Source organism: Diaphorina citri, unplaced genomic scaffold, assembly GCF_000475195.1.
Source record: "Diaphorina citri unplaced genomic scaffold, Diaci psyllid genome assembly version 1.1 scaffold1632, whole genome shotgun sequence".
Classification (NCBI taxonomy): domain Eukaryota; kingdom Metazoa; phylum Arthropoda; class Insecta; order Hemiptera; family Psyllidae; genus Diaphorina; species Diaphorina citri.
This window is the reverse complement of record NW_007379058.1, coordinates 6,289-16,613: the sequence shown is the minus strand read 5'-3', so window position 1 is coordinate 16,613 and position 10,325 is coordinate 6,289. Positions and strand designations below refer to the sequence as shown.

Below are 10,325 nucleotides of genomic sequence, written 5' to 3'. Positions count from 1 at the left end.
GATGATTTCCGACCCGTTAGCCCGGCATTGGTTGACGAAAATTGGTTCGGTTTTGGTTTGGGTCCTCGTCTTTGTATCATTGAGCTTGTTTGGGTCTTCGAATGCCATACCCGTATAGTGATCCCTTTTGTCTGCATCATATCTGCTAAGTGAACCACTAGAAAATTGAAGTTCCAATTCTCATCCTATTTTTGAATAACACCCTAAACCATCTTAACCATCCTACCAAAGCTGTTGTACCAAAATTGAATGATTCAGGTAGGTAGATTGTTTTTCATACTTCCATTCTAACTTACCTGCGTTCCAGAGAACAATTTTAAAACAATTCTAACGCATCATCCGTTAGTAGAGCTAAATCCCCGGTGTGGTTGGGTATTTCGTATAAAAGTTGAAGTTATGGGATCGCCCCTCGGCAAAACCGAAGGCAACGAAGAAATTCAAGAACCACCCAGTAAACATCGAGTATCTAACTCAGAGTGAGACATCCAGTATACACCGATGATCCTAAGAAAATCAGGTAATTAAAAAAAAAAACTAGGAAATCCGATGGGGTTCGTTCTCGGAACGCCTGGCTTTCTCCCATCTCGTATCATGTCATCCTACTCCTAAATTTCGGGAGTATTAAGCCTCCTTTGTTATGGTTTCCTCCACCAAACCCCTGGAAAAAAGTTGCTTTTAAGTGGGTTACCTAACTCCCTATACGTACTTATAGGCAGCTATCCTGTCCTCTATCTCTCTTCGATTACGAGACGACAAGACCTCCGTTGTTACAGTTCTATGTATCAAAACCTCAAAAAAAAAAAATCGTACTCGGGAGTCAATGTGTTAATCGTGTGATCTACGACGAAACAAGCGTGTCACAAGCCGACAAGCCGGTGACATCTCGAAACTAAAAACTTCCAAGTTTCGAATACCTCGCCCTAAATTTTGGCCAGAGTCTAATTAAATTCTAATAACGAGACTAGCTGGCCAAAGCATTCACAGCATCATATCATTTCACATCGGTCTCTCCAACAGTTCAGAACGCCCTCCGAAAAATTTTAAACTCAATTTTAATAAATAATTTTTCCAATTTGAAATTTTTTCCGAAACTTCAAAGAAAATTTTTCAGGGTCTGGAATTCTAAACTTCGTCTGAACAACTCGCCTTTGAAGAAACCCCAGTTCCCAATTTTCAATTCGAAAGCCGTTCCCGAGAAAATTTTTCCAATTTGAAATTTTTTCCGAAACTTCAAAGAAAATTTTTCAGGGTCTGGAATTCTAAACTTCGTCTGAACAACTCGCCTTCGTCCGAAGCCTTTGAAGAAACCCCAGTTCCCGATTTTCAATTCGAAAGCCGTTCCCGAGATACCTATTTATTTCTAAAAAAGAGTTGTTCTTATTAATTTTCTCTTATACTTTTAATACAAGGCTCCTCCGCACTGAATACGTCTGAGCGGAGATGAGACTGAAAATATCGGACAGTGCCGGACGGAAGGTTTTCGTACGACCTTTGAATAGTCAATCTTTCTATTAGGCTCAAAACACACTGGAGTGGAGAGAATACAGCTTTTTGACCTCAGTCACCAGAATAGTCAGCTTGGTTGGTAGCGCGTCTGCCTTGGAAGCGCTAGGCCGCGGGTTACCGCCCGAGGCGGATTTTATCCTGAACGGATAATATTCGTCCTCGGAACGGCTGGCTTTCTCCTATCCTGTCTTCCTTCTTCGATTTCGGGACGATAAGACCTTGACAGTTACAGTTCCCTCTATCAAACATCTTTTAAAAATCCATCTTTCTTACTTTCCTCAGGCAAAAAAGGCCAAAACAGAGTGAAGCGGAGAGCTAACGCATACAGCTTTTTGTTCTCAGTCCTATACGGTTTGAATTCGTAAGGCCAACCACTATCAGGTAGACCTGACAGGTACACCTGATCAGGTCCGCCTGTCAGGTCTACCTGATCAGGGCCACCTGTCAGTTCTACCTGATAGGTACACCTGATCAGGGCCACTTGTCAGGTCTACCTCATCAGGGCCACCTGTCAGTTCTACCTGATAGTGAGTGGTTGGCCAATTGCTATGCCAATGTATCAAGAACAGTCCATGATCCAGATGAAGGTCATCGAGACCGTGCGTCAGCTCAGCGGCCCCGCCAACAATTTCGTGAGCGAGACCCTCGTTCTCAACGCGCTGAGCAGCTTCAACCCCGCCGGTCTGGCCAAGGACGGATTCCGCATGATCTTAGCCTGAGCGAGACCCTCGTCCTGAACGCGCTGAGCAGCTTCAACCCCGCCGGTCTGGCCAAGGACGGATTCCGCATGATCCTAGCTGGGCTAGTGAAGGCCAACCGTATGGAATGTTTCGTTCCCGTGACTAACCTGGGAAGTTGTGGCCCGTGCGGGCCCTGCGGCTGCGGGGCGGACTGTGGAGGCTGCTGTGGTGGGGCATGTTGTGCGGGCGGATGTGCCGGGGGCTGTTGTGGCTGTGGAGGGTGTGGAAGATACTACAGAGTCAAGATCGGCTAAGTGAACGGTTGGGATGCAGACATAAGGAGGGTTAAAAATTCTGTGTATATTCTTCATACAAATAAATTGATTGTTCAGATGTTTTAAAATAATTTTACCTCCTTGTCTTGTCTTTCAGTTCTAGGTTATGTCAGGTCAGTATAGGTCTAGGGGTCACAAGGAGGGTTAAAAATTCTGTGTATATTCTTCATACAAATAAATTGATTGTTCAGATGTTTTAAAATAATTTTACCTCCTTGTCTTGTATTTCAGTTCTAGGTTATGTCAGGTCAGTAGGTATAGGTCTGGGGGTCAATGCTCTTTATAGGTACTCTTCATTGAGATTGAAATGGCATCGCAGTTTCTTAGGCAAGAGAAGACCTTGGGTTCGATTCCCTTGGAGAAAATTTCGTGGACATTTTGAGAAGAAATTTTCAAATCATTTGTAAAGCTCAAAGCGTCTACAAGTTTTGTGGGTATCACAACACAAACAAGTGCCTCTTTTAAATCCTTAGCCAGCCTAGTTAGCTTGGTTGGTAGAGCGTCTGCCTTGTAAGTGCTAGGCCGCGGGTTCGATTCCCGCCCGGGGTGGATTTCTTCTCTCTTCGATTTCGGGACGATTATATCTTTGCTGCCTATCTTTTCATCTATCTGACGGGTATATGGGACAACTATTTTTGTTGAGCTACCCCATGTCCCATTTAGCAATGCTGTGAAGTTGTGAAATGTGTAACCTACAAAATTATGAACAAGCTATCATCTACAATTCTACACTCAACATCTCAGCTCGATCTAAGTATGTTCTTTCAATCAATTTAGTTACATACCTATTTGAAATAAATTTGATGGCTAGAATGAGAAGAATAGACATTTACACTATTTTACAGTCGTCCTCAGTTCAGTCCCAGTCTAATGCCCGTTCTTGGAACGGCTGGCTTGAGCAGTTACAGTTCCCTCTATCAAACCTCCATCTGAAGTATAGAATCTTCCCAGCCGAGGCATATAATCTCCTTATTTGAGAATTCAATTACAAAAATAAAAGACTCCAAAGGTTGGGTGGTAGAGAACGCCTCGCCTAGGGAGTACCAATATGTTGATTCGGTTAGCCCATTTATTGATGATCCGTATCATTTCGCCGCTAGAAAGTCAAAGGGGCGTAAGTGACAAAAAACATAAAAATGAGATTAACAGAGACATACTACGTTTAAGAGATACTATTGATAGCACGAACAGGCGTATGTGATTTCTAAACCATTGTGAAGAGATTAATCTTTTATGTTTAGGCGTATGTGATATTTGCGGAAATAATTGCAGCACAAATAGACTCTTAAGTGTGCTTACGAAAAATTTGATAAAATCACTTACGCCCCTTTGACTTTCTAGCGGCGATTTGTTCTACTTGTGAGTTGCTGGAATTTCGGTTCTCTCTCGGAACGGTTAGCTTTCTTGTATCCTGTCTTCCTTCTCTCCTCGCTTTCGGGACGATAAGACCTTAGTAGTTACAGTTCCCTCTATCAAACCTCTTCAAAGTTTAGGATTAATTTCGCGCCAAGCGAGAATCTAACACGCAACTTAGCGCTTATTTGCCTTTACAAGGCACAGACTCAGACCGCTACGCTACAAGTTAACTAGGCTGACTTCGATGATCGAACCAACTCAGCTGTATCCTGATCCTTGGTTTGACAACAGCTGAGCGCCAATCGCGAATCATTTGCAATGGTATGTTCGTAATGTGTTCATCAAAACCGATTATCCACCATTGAGTATCTTCACTTAGATTCCGATTGATATCACTCCACATCGTTGGGTTTATGGCCGATTTGAAAACCAGATAAAGTGCAAACTCAGATCAAATTGATTTTTTATCGGTTTCAGATTTGCCGGTAGCCTGGCTAGGATTATAGCGACGCGACAACGTGGGTATCTGAAATCTGAACAATAAAAGACGAGGACTTAATAATGACGGAGCAAAGTGGGCGCTAAGTTTGAACGCGATGATTTTCCCTTGTCTGCTCTGATAGAATAGAATATATCTTGTTTATCCTGCCCGAATAGGACTGAAAAGTCCCTTTACCCCAGCAGTCTAAACAAGGTCTCGTATATTTGATGGGTTAAAGAATAATACATACAACTAACAATTCAGTAAAAAGACCTTGCTAAAAAAAAAAAAATAGTGTGTAAGTTTGATTTATTCGGCATAGTTAACTCACGAACGGTTTGTCCTATTTTGTAAATATTCTTCAAAATGGTCATCGTAAGATCGCCAAATTTTTTTCTACCTTTCAAAATCAGCCAAAAAAATGGAGAATGGAGAAAAGAACAACAACAATAATTAGTAGACGGATAAGACGAGAAGATGAAGAAGAACAAACAGGAGTTGAAGAAGAAAAAGAAGAAGAAGAATAAGACGGACAAAAATAAATAAAGTATAAGAAGAAGAATAAAAAGAAGAAAATGAAAGGAAAGAAGACTGTCAGTTTGTTGTTTTTTTGCCCTGATCATAAGAGTTCGCAATGGGACCCCTACGGTGTCGATCTGAAGACAGGACATCAGGATTGGGGAGACGTTACGATATTTTTTGATATTTAATTATAATATCAGATTCAGAATAATTAATTCATAGATTATTACAATGTGGATCTGGGCGGCTCTTGACTTAATCCATGTATTGGTAAGAAAACGCTATTCACCCAGCTTGATGGGCAATAAATAATCCTCCAAAAACCTCTTCGTGGTAAAACTTCCCCCACCAAGTCAGAATCACAAAAATGATAACAAATTTCTTCGAAGGCCCCGTAGAAGCACTTTTTCTGAACGCGATATACCGTTTACTGAGCTACTAGTCTCTAGAAAAATATGAAACCCCATTTAAATGTACTTTCTTTATCCCAAATGTACTTTCTATATCCATTCTGTACCTAAAGGTGTGCCCAAACATAGTCGACCGGCCGTCGATCGATGTCGACTGATAGGTACACCACTGCCTCGACATATTCACCTCGTCGATCGACGGCCGGTCGACTATGTGTGGGCACATCTTAAGACACCCTCTGTTCGTCAACTCCTATGCATGCGTGACACATCCTGTCCTGAGCCACCCCACCGGTTGTGAAATGAAATCTCTGTTTGTTTTACGTTCTACACCGCGTCACATTTGATAAGCCTGAACAGAGGGCAAATCGGTGCCCAATGGGACTCACGGTGCTATTGGCTGTCCAGACATAGAGTCAGTCTTCAGCAAGATATTAAACTGAATTGGGAATACTCGGAGCGTCGCTTTCCAGATCTTCAGAATGAACCTTCTCAATGTCAATGGCCTCTTACACCCATATTTATGAACAAAACGCTGGCTCTTAAGTTCGTGCTAAGCATAGTCTCAAGGCATTTGATTGGTCAATTTTGACTTGAGACTGATCTAAGAACTATCATTCTTGTTCATAAATACGAGTGTTAGGTTCTTTAGGACAGGGTTTAGCGAGGTGGTCTATCTTTGGACTGTTGTCTGGCTAGGGGACACTATACTAGCATCTAGCTCTAAACAGGGTCTCTAAACAGGGAGGAGAACTGCTAACCCTAACCAGCCTAGGTAGCTAGATGGCAGTTTTTCACAGGGTTCTCTCTGCTTTAAAGAACAAGCTGTGTCCTCACGATGGTTGTGACTATGGTTCAGGACGAGCTAATTAAACATGGCTAGAGACCATCACCCTGGTGTATGGCGGATAAAAGAGATATTTTCTCCATTCTCTCATCACCTTTCGGCTATAGCTAAAGCCGCTACAACAACAACAACAACAACAACAACATGCACCAACAATAACGAAGAACCCAAGAGGTTCCTCGTGTGATTCCAACATGTTGCTGTTCTTAATGAAAAACTTTAGTGGATGTGCCAGTGGTCTCCACTCTTTATCTTATTACAACGTTTCAGGCGAAACTGAATGAAACCTCTGCTGTGTAAATGGCATGAGTTTCAGAATGAAAGAAATTTCATTCTGAAACTCATGCTTCTAAAATGAATAAGAAAGTAACAATATGGAATAAAAAAAAAAAAAATCAGTCGTTTCTCAAAAAGGATTAACTGTAAGCATCCGAAACAATCATGTTTCTCTGTGTTTTTTGATTTTGTCTCAGATTTGCCAGCCTAGTTAGCTTGAAGGAGCTCTGCCTTGCGCTCACGTGACGTGATAGTAGTGTGGATCACACTGCATGGTAGAACAAGATTTCCTACAATATTATGGGAAAACTTTGAACTATGTACATCTTTCTGACTCTCCATGAGTTCTCTTTCACTTGAAATCTGGTGGAATTCTTTCCGAACCATCTCAGGGCTGCTATGGTGGAATGCCAGGAGTTGATGAGACGATCTGCCTTGATGAAGTTAAAGAAGATAGAGGAGGTGGAGAGAGGAAGGAGGAGAAGAAAGAAATGAAGGAGGAGCAGGAGAGCAAGAAGAAGGAGGAAGAATCAAGATTAATAGGAGGTGGAGGAAAAAGATGTAAAGAAGGAGAAGCAGAAGGAGAAGAAGGAGGAGGAGGAGGATGAAGAGGAAGCAGAGGAGAAGAAGAAGTAGGAGAAGAAAAAGGAGGAGGAGGAGAAGAAGAAGGAGGAGGAGAATTCTAAACTAAATTTGAGTCTAAAGTCCGGTACAATGCTACAATGTGTCTCATCTTGGCCTTCCAACAGTCGCAAAATTTCACTCGTTAAACCTAAAATTTGCACAAATATCACGTACACACTTACACAGGTTATAACATCATTCTGTCGAAACTCGAAAGTCTAATTTGGAAAACCTTTTATATAAACTTTGTTTTGTTTGTTTTGTTTTGTTTTTTATATTTATTTTTATTTTTATTTTTTTTTTTTTTTACCGTAACTACCCAAAGAAATGCCCAAATTTTAGAAGACAAAAAAAAAGAGGTTCAGTAAAGAACGCCACGCATACGATAGGTGGATCCCTGACGACAAAAGTTCTTTCTAAGTAGCGCGATAAAATTAAACTTATAAAACTCAATAGTCTCTATGTGTGATGGTGCATCCGAATTTATATTTCGTATCTATATGGACATATGGACGATGGATCGTATTCATAAAGATGTCGTGCATAATCCATTATACAAAAGATGATTTCGCCTATTCCAATTACCTATTTAACTCGAGCCAGGGACGATAGCGAATTGAATACACAAGTTCTCAGTGGATCACAGAAGTTAAGTACCGTTGCGCTTAGTTTAATATCAGGATGGGTGACCATCAGGGCTGCTTCTCCAGAAGATTCTTCCGCCCATTTCAGAGTAGTTTACCCAGGACAGAAGACGACAAAGAATCAGGGGATCCCAAAACGGATATTTCCAACCATTTCCCGATTTTGAAAATTTGGACCGATTGCAATACTTTCATTACTAGTATATGTAGCTCCGCTATACTGTAGTAATAGAAAGTAAAAATAAAAGACTCCAAGGGTTGGGTGGTAGAGAACGCCTCGCCTAGTGAGTACCAATATGTTGATTCGGTTAGCCCATTTATTGATGATCCGTATCATTTGTTCTACTTGTGAGTTGCTGGAATTTTTCAGTAGTTGTACAACGTCCGAGAGTCTTTGTCTGAAAAATTGATTGGGAAAAATTAGGCCGGCGTCTACAAATTCACATCAATTTTTTTTTTTTTTTTGCTAAATCCCCTTTTGGGGTGAGCTATTCATTTCTATCGAAAGTCTCAACTTTGGGTCTGGGTTGTATTTTTTGGGTCTTTTGGGTCACTAGGAAGCTATTCGCTATGAAAACTCATTTTGATATATATACATATATTAAAATGAGTTTTCATTAGTTGTGACTTTCGTTAGAAATTAATAGCTCACCCCTAAAGGGGATTTAGCTAAAAAAAATCCTGTGCAACTTTGTTCCAATCTTCTAAGTACCTACGTAGGTATACCTATGTAATATTTACTTTAGAGTGTAGAGGCATCAGCACAAATTAAGTATTCATGATTTAGTATCAGCTCTGTATGTATACTACTTGTTACGGAGTCTGCGAGCATCACTCATGTGACATCTTGTTGCATTGTTTGTCAATCCATTAATCCTCTCATTAATTCAGAGTTTGCGTTTCAGAGCGAGGCGATGTTTGTCTTTCACTTGAAATCTGGTGGAATTCTTTCCGAACCATCTCAGGGGGTGGGTTGGGGCCCGTGCGGGCCGTGCGGCTGCGGGGCGGACTGTGGAGGCTGCTGTGGTGGGGCATGTTGTGCGGGCGGATGTGCCGGGGGCTGTTGTGGCTGTGGAGGGTGTGGAAGATACTACAGAGTCAAGATCGGCTAAGTGAACGGTTGGGATGCAGACATAAGGAGGGTTAAAAATTCTGTGTATATTCTTCATACAAATAAATTGATTGTTCAGATGTTTTAAAATAATTTTACCTCCTTGTCTTGTATTTCAGTTCTAGGTTATGTCAGGTCAGTATAGGTCTAGGGGTCACTGCTCTTTATAGGTACTCTTCATTGAGATTGAAATGGCATCGCAGTTTCTTAGGCAAGAGAAGACCTTGGGTTCGATTCCCTTGGAGAAAATTTCGTGGACATTTTGAGAAGAAATTTTCAAATCATTTGTAAAGCTCAAAGCGTCTACAAGTTTTGTGGGTATCACAACACAAACAAGTGCCTCTTTTAAATCCTTAGCCAGCCTAGTTAGCTTGGTTGGTAGAGCGTCTGCCTTGTAAGTGCTAGGCCGCGGGTTCGATTCCCGCCCGGGGTGGATTTCTTCTCTCTTCGATTTCGGGACGATTATATCTTTGCTGCCTATCTTTTCATCTATCTGACGGGTATATGGGACAACTATTTTTGTTGAGCTACCCCATGTCCCATTTAGCAATGCTGTGAAGTTGTGAAATGTGTAACCTACAAAATTATGAACAAGCTATCATCTACAATTCTACACTCAACATCTCAGCTCGATCTAAGTATGTTCTTTCAATCAATTTAGTTACATACCTATTTGAAATAAATTTGATGGCTGGAATGAGAAGAATAGACATTTACACTATTTTACAGTCGTCCTCAGTTCAGTCCCAGTCTAATGCCAGTTCTCGGAACGGCTGGCTTGAGCAGTTACAGTTCCCTCTATCAAACCTCCATCTGAGGCATAGAATCTTCCCAGCCGAGGCATATAATCTCCTTATTTGAGAATTCAATTACAAAAATCTGGTGTGAACATCACACGACTTTCTATTACATTTGCAGAATACGGAAGTATTTGAAAAGAAATAGAAAGTAAAAAAAAAAATGTAATAGAAGGGAAATTTGTTGACACAGGGGAGTATCGAACCCGCAACTTCTCAACTGTAAGTCGGACAGTTCTAAAAGTTTCACCATTCGATTCGGCGTGAAAACTCCCATACGATTAACTATTCACTTGCTTATTTGGTAACGGTTCACAAATAAAAGGGAAATTTGTTTTTTTTTTTTTTTTTACCGTAACTACCCAACGAAATGCCCAAATTTTAGAAGAAAAAAAAAGGTTCAGTAAAGAACGCCACGCATACGATAGGTGGATCCCTGACGACAAAAGTTTTTTCTAAGTAGCGCGATAAAATTAAAACTTATAAAACTCAATAGTCTCTATGTGTGATTGTGCATCCGAATTTATATTTCGTATTTATATGGACATATGGAGATGGATCGTATTCATAAAGATGTCGTGCATAATCCATTATACAAAAGATGATTTCGCCTATTCCAATTATTTAACTCGAGCCAGGGACGATAGCGAATTGAATACACAAGTTCTCAGTGGATCACAGAAGTTAAGTACCGTTGCGCTTAGTTTATATCAGGATGGGTGACCATCAGCGCTGC

At 40.9% G+C, this 10,325-nt stretch overlaps 1 protein-coding gene across 1 annotated transcript; it reads left to right on the top strand.

The window, feature by feature from the left end:
• The first annotated feature begins 2,048 nt into the window (after positions 1–2,048).
• On the top strand, positions 2,049–8,890 carry LOC113470498 (keratin-associated protein 5-4-like). The gene is made up of 3 exons (XM_026828985.1): positions 2,049–2,149; positions 2,233–2,414; positions 8,708–8,890. Exons 1-3 carry the CDS (start codon positions 2,055–2,057, stop codon positions 8,791–8,793), a joined length of 363 nt encoding a protein of 120 aa, XP_026684786.1. The 5' UTR covers positions 2,049–2,054; the 3' UTR covers positions 8,794–8,890.
• The last annotated feature ends 1,435 nt before the right edge of the window (positions 8,891–10,325 follow it).

Coding starts and splice junctions, on each gene's coding strand:
- LOC113470498 (XM_026828985.1), top strand. CDS start 2,055: ATGCCAATGTATCAAGAACAGTCCATGATCCAGATGAAGGTCATCGAG. Junction 2,150..2,232: donor AACAATTTCGTGAGCGAGAC/CCTCGTTCTCAA, acceptor CCTGAGCGAGAC/CCTCGTCCTGAACGCGCTGA. Junction 2,415..8,707: donor GGACTGTGGAGGCTGCTGTG/GTGGGGCATGTT, acceptor GAGGCTGCTGTG/GTGGGGCATGTTGTGCGGGC.